General features: G+C 46.0%; 1 protein-coding gene across 6 annotated transcripts in view; it reads right to left on the reverse strand.

The window, feature by feature from the left end:
- The window catches only part of ABCC12 (ATP binding cassette subfamily C member 12), a 94,913-nt gene that overhangs the window by 34,616 nt on the left and 38,624 nt on the right, over positions 1 to 21,673 (reverse strand). For 5 of the 6 annotated variants that reach the window (XR_009730757.1, XM_061387090.1, XM_061387089.1 and 2 more), the window contains exons 4-11: positions 18,561 to 18,708; positions 18,048 to 18,281; positions 16,570 to 16,743; positions 16,006 to 16,153; positions 11,383 to 11,531; positions 8,654 to 8,761; positions 4,237 to 4,512; positions 323 to 394 (exon numbers count right to left, since the gene is read on the reverse strand). Coding sequence is in view for 5 of the 6 variants with exons in the window: in XM_061387090.1 (XP_061243074.1) it covers positions 323 to 394; positions 4,237 to 4,512; positions 8,654 to 8,761; positions 11,383 to 11,531; positions 16,006 to 16,153; positions 16,570 to 16,743; positions 18,048 to 18,281; positions 18,561 to 18,708 (1,309 nt within the window). In the remaining variant the exon portion in view is untranslated. Of the gene's footprint in view, positions 1 to 322; positions 395 to 4,236; positions 4,513 to 8,653; positions 8,762 to 11,382; positions 11,532 to 16,005; positions 16,154 to 16,569; positions 16,744 to 18,047; positions 18,282 to 18,560; positions 18,709 to 21,673 lie in introns of those variants that run through there. The other variant, XM_061387094.1, reaches the window with a different exon arrangement.

The following is a 21,673-nucleotide window of genomic DNA, read 5'->3' on the forward strand; positions in this document are numbered from 1 at the left end:
GCTTCCCTGCCAAGCCACCTGGCTGGCCTTTCTAATCGGCGCAGGCCAAGCATGTCATGAGAAAACCGTGGGTTTAATGACCCGTCTCTCCCTTTGACCAAGATGGAGCTCCAGGCAAGAAAGCTCTCACTGCTTAACTCAGTGGGCAAAGCAGAGAGAGTGTGGAAGGTCCGGCCCCTCAGGCCTGGAGCTGCCAAACGCATGGACTGCCTGGGACTCACTGTTCACTCTGAGGACAGCATCCCGTGTGGCCGAGGCCAGGACCCTGGACAAGGCGGGCAGGGAACCACTGCACCGTCACCGCGCTGCGCACGCAGCTCACCTGTCCTAGCAGAGCTGCGATAAGGGAGCTCTTCCCACTCCCGACATTCCCGCAGATGCCCAAGATCTTCCCCTATCAGAAAAACAGAAAAAAGACCGTCAGTCTCCCAGCTCTTAGAGGGTCATCCGCAAATTGTGCTGGCCAGGCCAGGCAGGGGCCAATGGGTCACTGCTGGCTCTGTGAGGTGACAGCCGCAGCTTCACACCCCAACCCTGATACACAGCCTGGGAGGATGCTGGAACCTCAGCCCTAATTGGGTGCCTCCCCTGCACAGCCCAGCACAGTGCCCGGAGGACTTCTAGAAATCACGTATAAGCACTGATGCAAAACAGCCTGTGCTGGTCTGGGACACACAGGCCCTGAATATGAGAGTTGTCCTGTGCCCAGACTCCAGGAAAGCAAATTCAATGGACGCTAAATGCTGCACAGCCCAGAGGGATGGGGAAGCCTTGAAGTGCAGAGGCCTGGGAGCTTTCTAAAAGTCCTTTTAAAGCACCCTCCCACCATAACATCTCAGTCTGAAATTACTGAGCAGTTATGTTGTTCCAGCATGTTGGGTTCATGGATTTTTCTATGGCTGCAGATATATTAATTCAACTAGTAAATCATTGTTAAAGCCTGCTTTGTGCCAGGTGCTGTTCTGAATCCCAGCAACAGCACAGTACAGCAAAGAACACAACAGTCCAGTCTGGGTCTACCCTAATGGAGCTTATGCTTTAGCTGGGCAGACAGTAAACAAGATAATTAAATAAAATATGAAGTGTGACAGATGCATGCTGTGGAAACAAATAAAGCAGGCAGGAAATGGGGGTGGAGGCCTTGCCGGGAAGGTGGACATCTTAGCTTGAGTTCTCCCAGAAAGAGGACCCAAAGCAAGGAGTTGAGTGACGGAAGCTTGTTGGGGAGGTGCAGGAAATACCGACTGGGAGGAGGGGGATGGGACAGGAGAAGGAGGGTGGCCCATCAAGGGTATGCTGTTGGGTCAGCTCCCACAGGAGGCAAATGAAGCTCAGTGCTGCTGGGAAACTCAAGGAATCGCAGAAACTGAATCTTTCTCCTCCCAGTGGTTGAAGGAATCGGGATAAATATCCCACAGCCAGTGTCTGAGAGCTGCTCCCTCGACTGTTGATGTCTTGGCTCATTGAGCGTGGTGGGGAGGGCACCCAGGCACACAAATGCTGATCTGGCCATTGGAAGGTGGCCAGGACACACGGATGGGTCAGTGATGGTACCTGCTACTGGTGATGTCTGACCAAGACCCGGGGGAGGTGAGGGGGTGAGCTGTGTAGCAATCAGCAGGGAGCCACCGCTGGCAGAGGAGGAGTCCATGTGGAGACTCTGAGGTTGGCACAGACCCACTCGAGTTCAAGCAGCTATTGCAATGCTGTGGTTGCAACATCTGGAACATTCTCATTAAGACCTGCTCCCAGGGCTTCCCTGGTGGCTCAGTGGTAAAGAATCTACCTGCCAATGCAGGAGACACGGGTTCGACCCCTGATCTGGGAAGATCCCACATGCACAACTAAGCCCATGTGCCACAACTGTTGAGCCTGCACTCGAGAGCCCAGGAACCGCAAGTACTGAGACACCATGCTGCGGCGACCAAAGCCTGCACAGCCCAACCCATGCTCTGCCACAAGACAAGCCACTGCAGTGAGAAGCCTTCGCACGCCAACGAAGAGTGGCCCCTGCTCTCCTGAACTAGAGAAAAGCCTGCACAGCATCAAAGACCCAGCACAGCCATAAAAATGAATAAATAAAAATTAAAAAAAAAAAAAGACCTGCAGCAATCCCTCGGAGCAAAGATGCCCAGCATGGGACCAAATATGACTCCTTTTCCACCGGAGCTAGATCAGAAGGGCCTCGTGCTGGCCTGCTACCCCAGCACATAAGGGTTGCTGCCTGTCCTCACTCATCCCTTGGGTAAGTCTTCACGGAACACCAGGCACAGCAGTAGGCACTAGCGATAAAACAGTGATCAGGGCAGATGTTTTGTAGTCATCGGAGCTGCACATAAATAAAACTGATCATTTTAATTCCACTAAAAGAACTACAAGGAAAGGGGTCATTATGGAGACTTTGAGACAAAGAAACACAAGGATGGATCCAACCAGCCTAGGCATTTGGCTTTTCATTGAGTCCTGTCTGCTACTCGCAGCCAGGTCTGAGCCTTGTTTCAGCCTAGATTTATCCTTGTTTTCAGCAAGAAATCCATGAGGCCTCACCCCTGAGTTTCTGATTATTCATTTGTTCATTCAGAAAACATTACTGGGAATCTATTCTGTGCCAGGCACTGGGCCCAGTGTGAGGTCACAGCTGTGTAGAAGATATGGGCCCTGACCTTGAAGAAGTTACAGTCTAATAGAATCTTGGAACTAAATTTGGGAAAACATGGATGTCTTGAATTTAGGACACTTAAGGGCAGCACTTAAGCTGGATATGATTATTGGAGGAAAAAGGCAACAACCATAGCTCATGTCCACAGGGACTTAGCATTTGTGTGAGGTCTTTCTGTCCTCACACCCACCTTGGAAAGTCAGTACTATTGTTAAAATACCCATGGAGCAGGTAAAGAAGCTGACTTCAAGAGGTTAGAGAGTATATTCAGGTACACAGCTGACCAGTGGCAGGGACCGGAGCCCAGGTCCACTAGGCTGGAGAGGAAGAGCCCGAACCCCCAGGACAGTGTGCTGCCGCTTTGACTTCACCTTACTTCACAAAACATTGACCATGTTGTTGATGACAAGTCAGGAGCAACCAGTGTACTGAAAAGGAGGAAAGCAAGTGCAGAGATCAGAGGCAGCTTCTTTACAACCCAAGAGCAGTTCACTGAGGCCTCTTGGGAGCAACTCTGAAGGCATGGTTGAAGTAATCTGGGTGCTGCACGTCATAGGCGGGGTAAAGCGATGAGCAAGCAAGTGCACACAGCAGGACTTAACTGAGAACCAAGCTCGACTGCACTCAGCCAACCAAATAGCATTTCCAGTGAATGCGTGCAGACAGCCTCGTTAACTACAAGAAGTACCGCTCTACACCAGCTATTGAGCTTAGCGTCACATAATACATAAGAACCTCTCCCTCTATAGTGCTCACATGGGGAAAAGGTGAGTCAACAAGATGGGAGATTAAAATATTAGGCACAAGATTAATGCTGAGCCCTTTGCAACAAAATCAACACTGCCATCCAGGGAGCACGGCTGCTGAGTTCCCAGGGCAAGAAAACCACACGCAGGAGAAGGTCAGACATTCCCCAAATGCAGAGCTTCTCTAAACACTCTACCCCACCCGCAATCCCGAGGGGGGCAGGCAGCAGACTCGGGCTGGCTTCTGTTGCTGGGCCGCTTATTGCTCTCATTTCGTTTTTTCACAAGAGCAGCGTCTCATAATGGTTAAGTGCAGACTGTGGGGCCAGGCGCCCAGGGTGTGAAGCCTTCTTCTGTCACTTTCGAGCTGCGTGGGTTGAACAAGGTATTTAACCTGCTGTGCCTCTGGTTCCTCAGTCATCAAGTGGGGTGGCTATAGACCCATCTCATAGGGCCACTGGGGTGGTTAAATGAGTTCATTTAGTACCTGGTAAATAGAAATTGCTCGTAATTGTCAGCTATTACAATCTATCATAGGACTCCAATGTGAAATTAACAACAAATCCAAAAAGATTTATGAAGGCTAGTCAGTTTGAGTCTAGCCACCTGAAATGGAGTGTCCGTTCAACCCTGGAACTGGTTGCCAACTCCTCTGAAATTTGAAGATCAGCACAAAGAACCACTAAGACCACGGTATTCTCTCAGCTTGGAGCGATAACTCCATGGCTGATTTACTAGCTTTAAAATTTAGGGAGAAATGGAGACATCCCACCACCACCTCCTGCTCAAACTGAACCATATTCAGGCCACACCTTTGGAACACATACCCACCTTTCTCACCACAAAGCTTATATTGTGTAGAACTGATTTGGGGCTGTCATGTCGCTCCTCCTCGTCAGGGGCTCCCTGAGCTGATGGACTCAAGTTGTACGCCTCTGGCCTCTGTTTCTTGACAAAATGCTTTTTCTGGTTCTGCATCTTCTTTAGGCCACTTTTCCTGCTGGTTTCTTGCTCCCATGTCAGGGTGGCATTTGCTAAAAGCAAGACAGTATCTGGGTCTTCTGGTTGGGTGATGTAAGATGGGGGGCTTTTAGCTATGAGAATTTTCTAAGATTAAAGAAACAAAATTAACTTGGCAGATGTCATCCATTTGCAAGAATCATCCCAATATATCTTCTAATGACCCCAAATCACAGTCTTGGCAATTCTACCTGGGACATCCAGGAAAGGTATTCTGAAGATATTCCCCCCAGGAAAAGCTGAAACAAAAATAGTCCACTAGCTCATACTATCCAGGACAGACAACTCTTTAACCACAAGGCCTATCTGGGTCACCCACATTGGAGAATGCTGATTCCAGCTACATTTTTACCCTCACGCCCACGAGGGCCAGTTTATGCCAGTCTGGGCAGTGGGCTTTATTGCTTGGCACTGATGCTTATGAAACTAAGGTCACATGTTCAGCCTCTGCTGTGTCGCCTTCCTAAGTCCCCACTCAGCTCAGTTCAACAAAACACCTGCCAAGTGCTTATTCTACGCTAGATTCTGGAGTAAGCAACAGAAATGCAAGTATCAATAAAGCACTCTTCCTGTCCTTGAAGAGACTGCAGTCTCGTAGGAGACAGGAACACCCATGGGTCATTTCCATGAAATGTAATAGGGACTGCACCCTATAACTGTCAGAGGTGGGATCCTTGATCCCCATCCTGGAGACCCATGTATCATGCCCGAGCTGAGTCCTTACAGTGTTGTATAGGCCGTGATGAGGGAGGGGAGGGGAGGAGAGCTTTATCTTATAGTAGAGGGCACAGCGCGAGCAAATGCAAGGAAACATGCAATAGTGTGGTTTTCAGCGAGAAGGGTTATGAAGCAAGAAATTCAGGATCACCAGGCCCAGAGCCCAAGGTAGAAAGGAAATGAGGTGGAGATATAACTGAGGACCCGCTGATCAAGGGCTCAGCCCTGGAGGGTGAAGGACAAGGATTTCAAGCAGGTTAATATCAGTGATCAGACAAATCATTTAACAGCTCAATTAACAGTGCAGCATGGATTTGAAAAGGACAACTGTGGGAAAAGATGATTGGTTCTTAAGTCACTGTGGTACTTCAGGTGAGAGACTATGAGGCCTTAAATGAAGGTGATCCCCATGCCTAGTGGGTGATTCCCACTAGGGACAGAGTGGAGGTTGAGGAGTCAAGACATAGAGTTTTTCCTCTAGCCTAAGACAAATAATGTGATGAGATCGACTTGGGTCTTATTCAAAAAGTAATAATGATGCAATCTTCCAATTGAGTCTTACAAATGGTACTTCTTAAACTTGAAGGAATTCAGTAATCACGAGGTGAGTCAGCAAGATTCATGACTGGTTGGATATGGATGGAATGGGAGAAGAGGGATGCAGGAACCCACGTGCACGCACTCAGTCGCGTCCGACTCTTTTCGACCCCACAGACTGTAGCTCACCAGGCTGCTCTGTCCATGGGATTTCCCAAGCAAGAATACTGGAGTGGGCTGCCAGGCCCTCCTCCAGGGGATCTTCCCGACCCAGGGATTGAACCCATGTGTCTTACGTCTCCTGCATTGGCAGGCAGGTTCTTTACCCCTAGCGCCACCCTAAGACATTTAAAACAACATCTACATTTCAGGCTTGAGTGAATAAGATCTTTCCATCAGTTCACAGACATCTGAACATGTTGCTCTCTTGACTGGAATTCTCTCCTTCTTTCCTTTTCTTGCCTCAACTTCAAAGCCACTTAATCTATCTTTCCTGCACATCACATCCTTACTGCATATAGCAGTTACTGGGGTACCTGGTCCTATACTAGATTGGAGGCTTTTCAGAGTAAAGACCCTCTTCTTTGTATTTGCATTTTCCACAATGCTGTGTATATGGAAGCACACAGGAAATCTTTTTTTTAAATCAGAGTATAATTGATTTATAATATTATATTAGTCTCACATGTACAATATAGAGATTGCAAATTTTTATAGATTATATGCCATTTAAATTTATTATAAAATATTGGCTATATTCCCTGTTTCCTGTGCTGTATAATATACCTTTGTACCTTATCTATTTTATACACAGTAGTTTGTAGCTCTTAATTCCCTTACCCCTACCTTGCCCCTTCCCCCTTCCATCTTCCCACTGATGACCACTAATTTTTTCTCTGTATCTGTGAATCTGTTTCTTTTTTGTTATAGTCAGGGTTTTATGTGGTTTTCTTTAGATTCCACATATAAGTGATATTGTTCAGTATTTGTATTTCTTTGACTTATTTCACTTAGCGTAATGCCCTCCAAATCCATCCATGTTGATGCAAATGTCAAAATTCCATTCTTTTTATGGCTGAGTGGTATTCCACTGTATATATGTACCACAATCTTATTTATTCATTCATCTATAAATGGACACTTAGGTTCCTTCCATATCTTGGCTTTTATAAACAACACTGCTATGAACAGTGGGGTACATGTGCATGTATCTTTTCAAATTAATGTTTTTGTTTTCTTCACATATTTACTCCAGACTTCCTGGTCATATGGCAGTTCTGTTTTTAATTTTTTGAGAAAAAAACCTTCCTCTCTTCTTTTGTTCTCTTCCTTTGTGATTTGACAACTATCTTTAGTGTTATGTTTGGGTGCTTTTCTCTTGTGTGTGTATCTCTTATAGATGTTTGATTTGTGATTACTATGAGGTTTATATCTAGCAATCTATATATGAACACATGATTATTTTAATCATTTCATTTCAAATGCATTTTAAGAACCCTGTGTTTTTATTCTCCTCCCCTCATGAGTGCTGTTTTGCATATTTTACATCTTTTTGTTTTGTTATCCCTTAACTGTTTACTGTGGATTTAGATTAGTTTAATACTTTTGTCTTTCAACCTTCCTCCTAACTTTGTACCTCGTTGACTTACTACCTTTACTGTATATTTGCCTTTATTGATGAGCTTGTTTTGTTTGTAATTTTCATGTTTCTAGTTGTAGCCTTTTCTTTCCAGCTTAGAAAAGTCCCTTTAACATTTCTCGTAAAACGTTTTATGGTTCTGAACTCTTTTAGTTTTGTTTATCTGTAAAGCTTTTGATCTCTCCAACAAATCTGAATGAGAACCTTGCTGTGTAGATTATTCTTGGTTGTAGACTTTTCCCTTTCATCGCTTTAAATATATTGTGCCACTCCCTTCTGGCCTGCAGAGTTTCTGTGGAAGTCAGCTGTTAGCCTTATGGGAGTTCCCTTGTATATAACTTGTTGCTTTCCCCTTGCTGCTTTTAATGTGCATGCTGAGTCCCTCAGTTGTGTCTGACTCTTTGCGACCCTGTGGACTGTAGTCCGCCAGGCTCCTCTCTCCATGTAAATTCTCCAAGCAAGAATACTAAAGTTGGTTGCCATTTCCTACTCCAGAGGATCTTCCCAACCCAGGGACTGAACCTGCATCTCTTGCATATCCTGCATTGGCAAGTGAATTCTCTACCACTGCTCCACTTGGGAAGTCCCTGCTGCCTTTTACCACTTTAACTGCAAAGTGTCTTGGTGCGGTCCTCTTTTGGTTTATCCTGTTTGGCACTCATAAATCTTTGGTGAATGGGTAAGTTAAAAAAAAATAGAGTGGCTAAATGGGTGTATAAATATGGTGCCCCCAGGCTATCATCACTCTGTCACCATCATAGGACAAACTAGATAGGCAAGGGGGGGGATGGCTCAGTGCAGACTGAACTCCACTCCTGGAACAACTCAAGATTTATAGCTTGGAAAAAGAGTAGAGGGTCAGGAACATCATCTTCCTGAGCGGAGACTCCATCTTACTTTTACTAAAAGAACAGGTCACCTATAATATTCTGCCTCTATCCTGCTTGATGCATATTTATGTATCCAATACTGAATGGAGGGTCTTCTCCCAGTATCCACCAAACCAATGACCCAGCCTTCCAAAGGGTTGACACATGCATGCATGCTAAGTTGCTCCAGTCATGTCCGACTCTTTGAGACCCCCTGGACTGTAGCCCACCAGAGTCCTCTGTCCATGGGATTCTCCAGGCAAGAATACTGGAGTAGGTTGCCATGTCCTCCTCCAGGGACTCTTCCTGACCCAAGGATCGAACCAGCCTCTCCTGTCTCTCCTGCATTGGCAGGTGGGTTCTTTACCACTAGCACCACCTGGGAAGCCCCAGCCTCCCCTTCCCTGAGAATTTTCCCACCCAAAAATGAGATCTCTCTTCCCTACTCACCCAGTGTTAGTTATACCTTCATTCTCCTTAGAGAGACATTGGCTTCAGCCGCTGCTTTGACCGAGAAAGGTAAGATTGCAATTGAAAACTTCATTACGTTAAACATGGCAATCACACTAAATGCCTGAAGAACAAAAGAGAGGTATAGAGTTTAAGATGGGATGTTGCCTTGCCTTTGAACCATTAAGTCCATGGGGATTAAACTTGCTGGAATGAGAAACAGTAGCACAGTTGGGATTCTCAGAGGAACAATTTTCTCATTTCATGGCTCAGAAATCATGGGTTGGCAAATTAAAGATATCAACATCTTAATCTATTTTGGTTTTGGATTTTCATCAACATGGTGGGAAACTTATCCCCTTATCTCTGTCAGTCCAGAGGATAAAGTCCGAGAAGGGCCTCTAATTGAGTGCACTTGGAAAGCCCCATCCATCCCACATGCTTATTTGGCCTAGACAATTCACTGAAACCTTATGCAGATTTTCCTAAATCGTCCCCTTCTCTCAGAGACATCTGACCCTTCAGAGATAGAGCATCCTTTTATACACCACACAGGCCAGTGTTGAAGGTGGAAGCTCCCTGCAATGATGTGCCTGGCCTAGGCTGGTTGCTCGTTCTCCTGCCCTCAGGGGCTGGCCTCCATGTTCTACCTCCACACACTCATAAGGGACTGATTTGAGGGCCTTTGTTCCACCGCCATTTCCAAAAAAATCCTCCTCTTCACTAGGGCCTTCCCCACTGAGCCCTGCCTAGTGGGTGGCTAATATCATACGGCTTCAGTGAAGACAAGTTTCCTTGCTCTGTGAGTGCCCCAGGGGGGACATGATCTCATCTCTCAGATTTCATCTTCTCATCTGCCCGACTTGTAATTAGCAGCCTCTCCCTAACCACCCATCTAAGAAATTAAAAACACAACTTCCTTCAACAAATCTGGAGTAATCCTTCCTGCTGCTGAATGGGCCCTGTGGACAGGGCTCCCAGGTGTCAACTAATCCCACTTAGTTCATTAAGAGCATGATGAAGGATGCTCCCTTCATCACGAGCGAGTTCAGTCGCTTCAGTCGTGTCAGACGTTTTGCGACCCCATGGACTATAGCCCACCAGGCTCCTCTGTCCATGGGATTCTCCAGGCAAGAATACTGGAGTGGGTTGCCATGCCCTCCTCTGGGGGATCTTCCCGACTCAGGGATCAAACATGCATCTCCTGTGGCTCCTGCCTTTCAGGCAGATTCTTTACCACTGAGCCCCTGGGGAAGCCTGCCCTCCGCCACCTTCATCACATCTGATCCTAAATACATCCCCAAAGAGAACTCAGCTCTTCCAGGTTCCAAAGCACCTCTTGGCTAAGGAAACCCGGAGCCCCCAGGCTTCCTGATGTGACAGCACCTCAGGGCTGACCTCCTACTGATGTGACTCTGGCAGAGAAGCAGACTGCAAGGATTATTAGTCTAAAGAAATACAAGCCTAGCATTCAGGCAAATTGCTCTGGATCTAGATTTCTAAATCATTGTTTTAGAAAATACTAACTACATGCACTCAATTTGGCTTCAAATTAATTTGCTTGGTGTGTTCTGGGGGAAAAAAAAGATTTTGGCTTGGTATCATAGACAGCAGTTACAAGAACCAGGTAGCATTCATTCAGGCTCCAGTACAATCATCATTGACATTCATACCGGCTTTGGGTTTGTGGCTAGGTTCAAGCTCCCAGAGTGTGTGTGTATGTGTGTGTGTGTGTGTGTGTGTGACAGAAAACTGTGCAAAAAAGTACCTTCTAAAGAAACATGGGCAGTAATGGGACTGACAGCCTTACAACGGATGCACCAGAAGAGATCCTGCTTTCTCAAATGTCCCCCCCACCTTCCCTCCAGATCCCTGATTTTGGTGCAATTCTTCCCCTGTGAGCATACTTCTCCTAGTTTATTTACTTTTCTCTCTCTCTTTTTCTTGCCTCTGTGTTTTTTCCTCCAACCACTTGCCCTTCAGACACTTGTTCAATATCTGTTTGTTTATTTCAGTTCGGAGCCATTCCCCCTCTAGCTCAGGTTTACCTTTGAATGCACAACCCCCTTGTAATTCAAGACCCCCCGCAACTTCAATCCAATTCTCCCTCTGAGGCTTTCAACTCAGTTATGCCTGGCCTGGGTGAGCATCAGGGTAATAAGAAGAGCAAACACTTCTGCAGAATTTGCTGCATTCCAGGCGCTGGCCCATGTGCTTTGTGTAAAAGAACTTCTGTCTTCACAGCCATAGAGAGTGTCATCACCCCATTTACAGATGATAAAGCTGAAGCAAGAGAGGCTCCATGAACTGCTGTAAGTCACAGCAAAGAGTGGAGCGGGGATTCAAACAAGGGGGACTCTGATCTAGACACCATACTGCTTCTTCCAACACCAACACCTCCTCCCACCCAGAGAAATTCCACAAACTCTGCTCCTGTCATATATATGTATACATATGAACAAAGGGCTCCTTTGGCTTCAGTTTTGTTTTCCAAATGTAAAACTGTGTTCCAACATTAACTACTATCCCTATCCTGTAGACTAAACAAGAATTGCTACTAAGCTCTCCTCTTCTCCCTGTTAGCCCAAGTACTGGTTTTAGAAGTTGGGATGGAATTCTGGTGTCACCTGGCTCACCGTGATAAGGTGTTCTGGTGCCAGGGCTGGGCAAAGGTGGGGAGGAGCTACCCATCTGGCACTTGGCAAAGTTTGGTTCAGAAGAGGCCAGTTCTAGAGAGGCACTTACCACAGGGGCGGTGAGCTTGCGTCTCAGGAGGATGTGGCAGGTGAATGTCAGCACAATGGCCATGGTCGATGCAATGGGGGCCAATGCTGAGTTTCCACTCTGGACAAATCCAGCTTTTTCCAGTAACTTCCTTTCCTTCTTCCTTATACCTAGTAAATAGAAATGGTCCATAGTGGTCTTAATTTGCATGTCAAGCACCAGCATTAAGAAACATATTACTCAATGGAATATTGAAAGTGTTAATCACTCAGTAGTGTCCAACTTTTTGCAGCCCCATAGACTGTTGCCTGCCAGGCTCCTCTGTCCATTGAATTCTCCAGGCAAGCATACTGGAGAGGGTAACCACTCCCTTTTCTGAGGGATCTTCCTAACCCAGGGATCAAATCCGATCTACTGCATTGCAGGCAGATTCTTTATCATCTGAGCCACCAGGGAAATCCAATGGAATATTACTCAGTCATAAAAAAGAATGAAACATTGCCATTTGCAACAACATGGATGATTATCATAATATAAAATTTTAAGTAAAGTCAGAAAAGACAAATATATGACATCACTTATATGTGGAATCTTAAAAAATAATACAAGTGAATTTATTTATGAAGTAGAAACAGACTTACAGACATATAAAACAAAGTTACGGTTACCAAAGAGAAAGAGGTAGGGAGATGGATAAATTGTGAGTTTGGTCTTAACAGATACTTGGGCTTCCCAGGTGGCTCACTGGCAAAGGATCCACCCAGTTCCTTTAGGTGATGGTTGGATCCCTGAGTTGGGAAGATCCCCTGGAGAAAGGCACAGGAACCCACTTCAGTATTCTTATCTGGGAAATCAGACACGACTTGGTCAGACATGACTCGGTCAGACACGACTTAGCAACTAAACACAAGAGTCGGACATGACTTAGCCACTAAACTACCATAAACCATACTGGAAAAGAAGCTGAAAAATATCAGATTCTTTTCCATGTCATCCACACATGAATATATACATATACATGTGTGCTGAGTCACTTCAGTCATGTCCGACTCTTTGTCACCCTATGGACCGTAGTAGCCCACTTAGGCTCCTCTTTCCATGGAATTCTCCAAGCATGAATACTGGAGTGGATTGCCATGCCCTCCTCCAGGGGATCTTCCCAACTCAGGGATCGAACCCACATCTCTTGTGTCCTGCATTGGCAGGTAGGTTCTTTACCACTGAGCCCCCTGGGAAACCTATATGTATATATATACATAACTGAATCACTTTGCTGTATACCCCAAACTAACACACCGCTGTAAATCAAATCAACTGTGTGTGAGCATGCTGAGTCACTTCAGTCATGCCCGACTCTTCGCAACCCTAGGGACTGTAGCCCACCAGGCTTCTCTGTCCATGAGATTCCCCAGGCAAGAATACTGGAATGGGTTGCCGTGCCCTTCTCCCAACCCAGTGATTCAACTTGCATCTCTTACAGCTCTTGCCTTGGCAGGCATGTTCTTTACCACTAGCGCCACCTGCTTCAATTAAAAAAAAAAAAAAAGGCATAACTTCTGCTGGATCCTCCTGCAAATTAGTGTTAAGGGCTCCTGCTGAGAACTTTAAATGAGAGGAAACACAGACAGCCCTGAGTACAATGCCGGCATGCACTGGGGCTCAGTGCTTGTCAGCTGCCATTGCTGGATGACTTCCAAGGTCCTTTCCGATCTGATTCCCTGTGTGTCAGGAATCATACGCTCAGATGCCCACAGGTACGTGATGTAAATGAAGGGAGTGGGCAGAGAGCAAGACCAGAGCAAGGGTGTCCCAGGCTCGCTAGGCTGTTCTGAAGTCTGAGATCTGGAATTTTGTAAGACATGGCCCTACGTTTAAATCTTGGGAACTAATAGAAAAAGTTAAAGTACTGTAGGAGCCAAACAAAACACATATGCCAGCCTGAAGACTGCCAGATTGAGGCCCCTGCCCTGTGTCTCAGGAACAGCTACAAAACCCCAAGAACGTGTCTGCCTTCCATAGTCCAGATGACACCAAGACTCTGTACCACTTTCGGATAGAATTCAAGCGCCCCTCCCCTGGTGTTTAAAGTCCTCAACAGCAACACTAGCCTCCTCCACAAAAATCCTTCCACGTTAGCAGCATGCTGCCACAGCCCTGCTCGGGGAGTGTGGCCTATGGACCAGGTGCTGGGCTGAGCCCTGCACAGGCAGGCTTTCATTAACCTGCTCTCCCCACCACGTGACACAGGAGAAGCCATCACTATGCCCCTCTGACAGTAGAGGAAAGTCTTCCTGGGCTAAGTGACTTGCTCTTTAAGAGGTCAGGGCAGAATTAGAATCCAGTTCTCCTGGGATTCAACACTTGCTGTCCACACACCCTTCCCCTCGAGAACAGCAGCCACCTCCTCTCCAAGCACAGCCTCTAGGCCTTTGCTCCTGCCCAGTGGGGCTTCCCCAGCTCCTGCGGTGTCCACATCCGTCCTGTCCTTCAGGGCCTCTGCCAGGAGGATTTTCCTCATCTCTCATGCCCATGGATCTCCTCTCAGTTTCTTTTGTGGCCTTTTACTCATTTCATTCTATAATTAATTCACGTTTGCCTATTATTTTTAATAAATTTTAATCTGATGTCTACTATATGCCAGGGGTTGTGCCTGGTTCCAGGGAATATAGGGGTAAAGAGGGTCTAAGCTTTTCCAGGAGGAGCAATAGACAAGAAACAAACAAGTAAATAAGATCATTACAAACTGTGTTGCTGCTGCTGCTGCTGCTAAGTCACTTCAGTCATGTCCGACTCTGTGCGACCCCATAGACGGCAGCCCACCAGGCTTCCCCGTCCCTGGGATTCTCCAGGCAAGAACACTGGAGTGGGTTTCCATTTCCTTCTCCAGTGCATGAAAGTGAAAAGTGAAAGTGAAGTCACTCAGTCGTGTCTGACCCTCAGCAACCCCATGGACTGCAGCCTACCAGGCTCCTCCGTCCATGGGATTTTCCAGGCAGGAGTACTGGAGTGGGGTGCCATTGCCTTCTCTGACAAACTGTGTTGGGTGATATGAAAGAAATGAACAGGGTGACAAGACCAAGAGTTAAAGACGGAGTGGACCTGCTTGGGACTGTGGTGAAGAAGGCCTCGTGCGTCACTGTCATTACTTTAGGAGACCCACAGTTAAGATAAAGTCAGCACGAACATCTAGCAGAAGACATTCGAGGCAGAGGGAACAGCAACTGCAGAGCTCCCGAGCCATGAATGGATGTGGATGCTGTTTTAAAAACAGAAGATTCGAGTGGCTCGTGCAGAGTTATCAAGGCCTGGGATAAGATGTGATGAGGTCAGGAGGTCAGCAGGGGTCAGATGGTGCTGGATCCAATAGGCAGTTGGAAGGAATCTGGACTTCATTCAGAAGTCCTAAATTTGAAAACATTTAAGTGTGAAAAGAAGTCACTAAAGATTTTTCAGCAGGGGAGAGACAGGATCTGACTGACATTTTTAAAAGGTCATTCTGGCTGTTGAGTGCATCGTGGATTTTACGGGGCAGGCAGAAAGCAGAGGTTGCATCTAGAAGTTCTTTCCATAAATGGGAAGGGAGAGGATATTGGCTTGGACTGCGGTGGCTGTGGAATGAAGAGAAGTAGACAGATTCTGGATATATTCTAGAAGTAGAGCCAACAAACTGATAGCTATTTTTGAACTTAGCTCATCCTTCCTCCATTTTAAAAACAGAGATCCTTTCTAATTATTTTGTGTGACTCCCATGGCCTTGTACATAGTAGAAACTTGGTACATATTTATTGAATTAAGTTGAGTTACACTGAATTACATAAAATGGAATCAAATATAATCACATCAAATAAACTGTATTAAAGTGAGTTCAATGTGCACAGAAGTATTTCTGGCTCTTGAAAGATGGTACATAAGGCTGCCAGTGTCCCCACCTGGGACACTTCCTTCGGCAAGCTCAAAAGCAGATTTTCTAAAGCCACTTTCAAAACTGTGGATACACAACTTTGGGTCCAATTACAGGCTGGTCTACAAGTGTAATTGTAGATCCAGAGAGTCGGCTGTAACAGTGGTTCGGATCATTAACCGGTCAACCACCTGAGTCTATGTCAGCAATTATGTAAATGTTCCTGCAATTAGATTTGCATTTTTATTTGATTGAGAGTTTTAAATATCATCTTTAAAACAAAACAGCTATATATGCATTCTCCTATCTGCCTAAAGCATGTCAAGTCAGTGGGACATCCAATCCTGATGAGGCTGCTGCCAGCATGGAGGGGACACGTGTATAAGTGTGAGTGCGTGCATGTGCCCATATGGATAGCTTCCAAGTCAACGAAGTAGCCTGAGCCAGCTCTTCTACTCATAACGCTTTAGTGGATTATTTTTGTGAAGGGTAGCTGGCCAGTATAAGCACTCACCAGCCTCAGTATGGCTAAACCATATGCCACTCACCTACTAAGCTTTGGTTTCCCTAGAAGAGATGCCTGGGTCTATTCCAAAATCTCTATATTCTTTTGAAAAGCCTGCAGACCAGCTTGGAGGTCCCCTCAGTCCATTTCCAGAATTCCCAAACCCAGAATCTTAAGAATCCATTGGAAAAGCACACTCTACGGGTTAAGTGGTTCTTTCAGCAGTTGCTCATCCTACCTCGGATGGTGTTGGTAAAAGATTTCTCCCAGGCATACATTTTAATCAGCTTGATGCAGGTCAGAAACTCATTCATTGTCTGAACTCGCTTGTCTGTCACTGAAATTGCTGATCGTCGGAAAGCTGAATTGAGCTTAGCCAGAAACATCTGAAATCAAGGTACAGTGTTCAGAGAGAATTGTTGAGTTGCTGTTGGCCTAAAAATCCAGGGATTGGAGTGTAAGTGCCAGGAAAAGTTCTAAGGGAGAGATTCTCAGCTGAATCCTTCCACTGAGTTGTGGTCAATGTTCTCTGGGGACACAACCTGAGTCTGGCCAGGTGATACAAATGCAGGAATCACCAGGATACGAGGGAAGCACTGGGGATTTTGACAAATTGAAGAAGCATGCCCCCTTCCCCAGGGCATTCAAATTCAAGTTCTTTAAATTCAAGTTCTTTAAAAACTATGCTGTCCATGAGCCCAAAGTAAGGGCTCAGGTTTCAGGGCCAGGCCCTGGAAGCAAAGCCTTTTACCCACTTAAGTGAGAGTGTGCGTGAAATACAACTGCAAAGACTTGCTATTACCTGGATGGGGATGAATAGCAAATACACGGATATCCCGATGAGAGCTGTGGGCCCCAGAATGAAAAAGGCGTACACTGCACAGACAGCCATTAGGATAGGGATGGTGGCTGGCAAGGGACAAAACAAGGCAGCTTCAAACAAGGAATAACTATCACTCGATAGTATATTGAGCACCTGGAAAGAAAGCACACAGGTTCAGGCTTTGGAAGGGCCACCCGAGCATTTCCCCAACTGACGACTTTTGGAAGGGCTGGGGCATCTGCGGAAGGAAAGGGAAAACTGCCTTAAAGGGGCTGGAGGTCATCAGAGAACCAACACAGTGAGTCTTGTGAGTTTCATTCTATGACTCTGGAGAAGCCAGTCTTTTAGGACTGAGAATCCCAGTGAAGAAAGGCGTAAATACCACCTGGGAGTACATCGGCAAAGCCCACTGTCTACCTGACAGCTCTCTCTCCTTCTTCCTTGTTAGCACAACCCTGCTGAATCAGGGCATCCGTGGGCCCAGAAAAAAGACCACATTTCCAAGCCTGTTTTGTGGAAGTGTTGTGACCATACAGCTATGCTCAGGGCAATGAGACACAAGCCAAGGTATCCAGTGGAGCTTTGGGGGTGCATTCTGACAGGGAGCCAACTCAACCTGGAAGACATATCCCTTTCTCTTCTCTGCTTCCTCCTACCAGTTCTCTGAAACATGACCAGGATGTCTGGACCTGCAGTTTCCATCCTGAACAATTATGGAAACCATGTACTAAGGTAGTGATAAAGAAAGATAGAACAGCCTGGAAGCCCCCATTCCAGCCCTCCATCACCCTCTTTCAGACTCACGTAGAGTGAAATAAATTCATCCTGTTTAACCCACTGTTATTTGGGGGTTTTGGTTTTACACAAGTGAATCTAATCATAATTGATATCGGATGCTTTAAGCAAACTGAAAGAGCAACTGAAAGAAACAATCTCTTCCCTTACCTCCCTTACCTAGGGTTCCCTTGGCCAGGGAAATATTCTCAAGTAAAAGGTGAAGATTTTATTGCTAAGGATTAAGGGCTTAAGGAAATGTCAACTCTAAAGTCCAACAGGCATGGTCTTTGTTGTGACTTGACATCCAAAATATTACACGGCTGGAATCATCAGATCCGTTAGTCAGTCGATTTTATTAAATGCCATAGCATGCTCTGTATTGCTTCGATGTCCTCCCTGACAATCAGAGGGATTGAATGAGGTCACCCCTAAGCCCTGTTCCAACTGGAACAGGGAAGCCTTTCCAAATTCTCCAGCTCGAATGGAGTCCTCCTTTCTCTGAATTCTTCTGGTGTTTTGAGTGTCCACCACTTCACTTAGCAGGAAGAAGGGAAATGATGGACAGGACACAGACAACCAACAGAGGGGGCAGATATTCCATCCAGGAAGCACAGCTCACACATATTCAGAAAACTCAGAATGCAGTTTCCTAAAGTTAGACTCCTTCTGGACCAGCTTACCTCACCAACAGAGATGTGTGTCAGCATCTTGAAGGACACCAGGTTTTCGAAAACCAAGGTGGAGACGGCCACCTTCAACCGGATTGCCGTGCGGTAATTTATGGCCCAGGCGAGGGCCCAAAAGAGGACTTTGGTAAACTCCGTGGTGAAAAGGGCTGCGCACAGGCCAACGCCAATCCAGACCTTCCTGGAGACGCTTTCGGTCTGCTGCAGGATTTGGTGAATGATAACTGTCTGTAAAACAGTGCAGTGGGGAGAGGAGAGTGCCGCTGGGGTTCGAGGTAGGTACAGAAGGCTTCAGATAATGTCAGCAAGCAGACTTTATGAGGCAAACCTTTTAATTAATTTCAGTGGTAGCTGCCATGCTTGACAAGGATTAGCTTTATGAAAATTCTCCCCCAAGGAGTGCAACAATGTACTAAACCCACCAGCTCGTAGAGAAAGTAACTAATAACATTCTTTGCCAGTCTGGGGACCTGGGAGACAAGGCCAGAGAAGGGCCACTGCACTCACCGGCCCTATGGCTGCCATGATAATGCACAGGATGTTGACCACGATATCCATCAAAACACGCGTCCTCTGGAATTTCCAGACCACTCGGCCCAGAGAGGCTTTCTCGGGACCCATCCTTTCTACCTCTTCATCCCAAAGGATTCGAAATCTGTGACAAAAGAACAGGAAGAAGGAAAGGGACTTATACTCCCACTTGCTGTTGAAAGCTATGCTGATGGATAAAACATTGCAAGAATCCACAACCCACATCCCTGGCAGTGGCAGCTTCAGAACAGCATTAGTTCTCTCTTCTTTTACAGCAGGGGTCCCCAACCCCTGGGCCATGAACTGATAACAGTCTGTGGCCTGCTAGGAACTGGGCTGCACAGCAGGAGGTGAGCAGCAGGTTTCATCTGTATTTACAACTGTTCCCCATCACTCACGTTACTGCCTGAACTTTGCCTCCTGTCACACCAGTGATGGCAGTGGATTCTCATAGGAGCATGAACCCTACTGCGAACTGGGCATGCAAGGGATCTAGGCTACACGCTCCTTATGAGAACCTAATGCCTGATGATCTGAGGTGGAGCTGAGGTGGCGATGCTAGCGCTGGGGAGTGCCTGCAAACACAGATTATCATTAGCAGAGAGATTTGACTGCAGAGACCACAATAAATCAATTGCTTCCAGACTCATATCAAAACCCTATCAGTGAGTGGCAAGGGACAATTAAGCTGCATCTGGTGGGCTCCTGGGGTTGCAAAGAGTTGGACACAACTGAGAGACTGAACTGAACTGAACTGGTGGGCTCCTACTGATTCTGCATTAAGGTGAGTTCTATAAGTATCTAATTATATACCACAATGTAATAATAATACAAATAAAGTTCACAATAAATGTGACATGCTTATTATATGTAATATGAAACCAATCCCTCACCCCTGATCCGTGGAAAAACTGTCTTCCACAAAACTGGTCCTTGATGCCAAAATAACTGGGGACCATTGTTTTACAGGGTGGATGGGACATGGGAGTGGCAGGGGCCAGAGCCCTGACACAGAACAAGCTGGGATCTGGCATTTGGGCTCTTTCCAGGCCCTAATTTCCTCCTCCTGCCTGTCCCTGGCACAATACCAGTTGTGACAGAAACACGGAGGTGACAGAGAAATCAAGAAGAAAATATCCAGGGCAAGAAGGAGTTTGTACATGTCAAAAATCAGAACGGAGGCCAGTGTGCCAGGCATGTAGGGACACAGGGAGGCAAAGCAGGGCCAGATCTCATGGGACCTCATAGTCCTCAGGAAGGAGATTAGATTTCATTCCAAGTGCAAAGGAAGGTATTGCAGGTTTTTAAGCTGATGTGACAAGATCACTTTACGTATCTAAAAGAACATCTGGCTGCTGTGAGAATAGTGGGTTATGAGGGTCGGGAGCAGGGAGACCACCGTGGAAGACCATGGGCATCCAGGTGGGAGGTGGCTGAGAATTTACAGAAAGGTAGACAGTGGAGACATTAGGACTTACAGATGAATTAGATACAGGAGAAAAGGAGAACTGTGGGAATGGAGTTAACAGAGATGGATATCATCAGGTAGGGCTGAGGATCAAGAACTTGGCTTTTGATGTAGGATACTTGTGAATCACCCAAGTCCTGTTGGATGGTGGGTGTATGAACTCAGAGTCCAAAAGAGAGGCATGGACTGAAGATCACATGTTATTAAGGTTGTTAAGCATGTGTTTGGAAAACGATCTGAGCTGATGTTGGGTAGATGGAAGGCAACGTTAAAAACAGAGAGAGAGGTAGAAGGAAAACCTGGTACTCCACAGACACTGGTCCAGCCCATTTCTCTCTGTGTCCCTGGACTGTAGGAAACCACCACTGACTGAGATTCCTTCAGGACATGGATAAGGGGACGCGAAGGCACAATTGCAGGAGCACGATTGGAACTCACAGCCCTTCAAGCATATAGACCAAAAAGAAGGAGAATTCCAGAAGAAACAAATGCAGAGAGACGACTTTGAGAGCTTCCCCACTGCTTAAAACAATGCAGCCATTAGAAACATGAAGGAGCTGGGCTACACAGCAGGAGGTTTTTGTGCTGTGGAAAAATATAAACTCTTAACTGAAAATAGTGAAATGGCTAACCATGAAATACTATGCTTCATTTTTCCTTCAAAGGAAAAAAGATGACCTGTGAGTAGGAAAGAAGAAGAGGTATTGATCTGCAGAAGATGGTAGCACCGGGTATGTTTAATCAGAGTAGAAAACATTCCAGACGGATGCAAACCAGCATTTAACAGTGTTGACCTCTGGGGAGTGGGGTGGGCGTATGGTGGGGGTACTTCCACTGCTTAAACTTCTGTTGCTTTAACATTTCTGTAATGAATCTGAATTAGGTTGAACCACTGAAATGTATGTTTTGGCAAGTCAAAATTATCAAATATTTCATTCGGTTCAACCGAAACATATTTTGTAATATGAAAGTCCACAATGTTCTGTAATAACCTAAATGGGAAAAGAATTTGAAAAACAATGATACATGTGTGTGTATATCTGAATCACTTTGCTGTAACACCTGGAACTAATACAACATTGTTAACCAAGTGTGCTACTGCTGCTAAGTCACTTCAGTCATGTCTGACTCTGTGCAACCCCACAGACGGCAGCCCACCAGGCTCGCCCATCCCTGGGATTCTCCAGGCAAGAACACTGGAGTGGGTTGCCATTTCCTTCTCCAATGCATGAAAGTGAAAGGTGAAAGTGAAGTCGCTCAGTCGTGTCGGACCCTCAGCGACCCCATGGACTGCAGCCTACCAGGCTCCTCCATCCATGGGATTTTCCAGGGAAGAGTACTGCAGTGGGGTGCCATTACCTTCTCTGTAACCAAGTATACTCCAATATAAAATAAAAAACTTTCTAACACCATACACAAAAATAAACTCAAAATGGATTAAAGATCTAAACGTAAGACCAGAAACTATAAAACTTTTAGAGAACATAGGCAAAACACTCTCCGACATACATCACAGCAGGATCCTCTATGACCCACCTCCTAGAATATTGGAAATAAAAGCAAAAGTAAACAAATGGGATCTAATTAAAATTAAAAAGCTTCTGCACAACAAAAGAAACTA

Source organism: Bos javanicus, chromosome 18, assembly GCF_032452875.1.
Source record: "Bos javanicus breed banteng chromosome 18, ARS-OSU_banteng_1.0, whole genome shotgun sequence".
Taxonomy (NCBI): domain Eukaryota; kingdom Metazoa; phylum Chordata; class Mammalia; order Artiodactyla; family Bovidae; genus Bos; species Bos javanicus.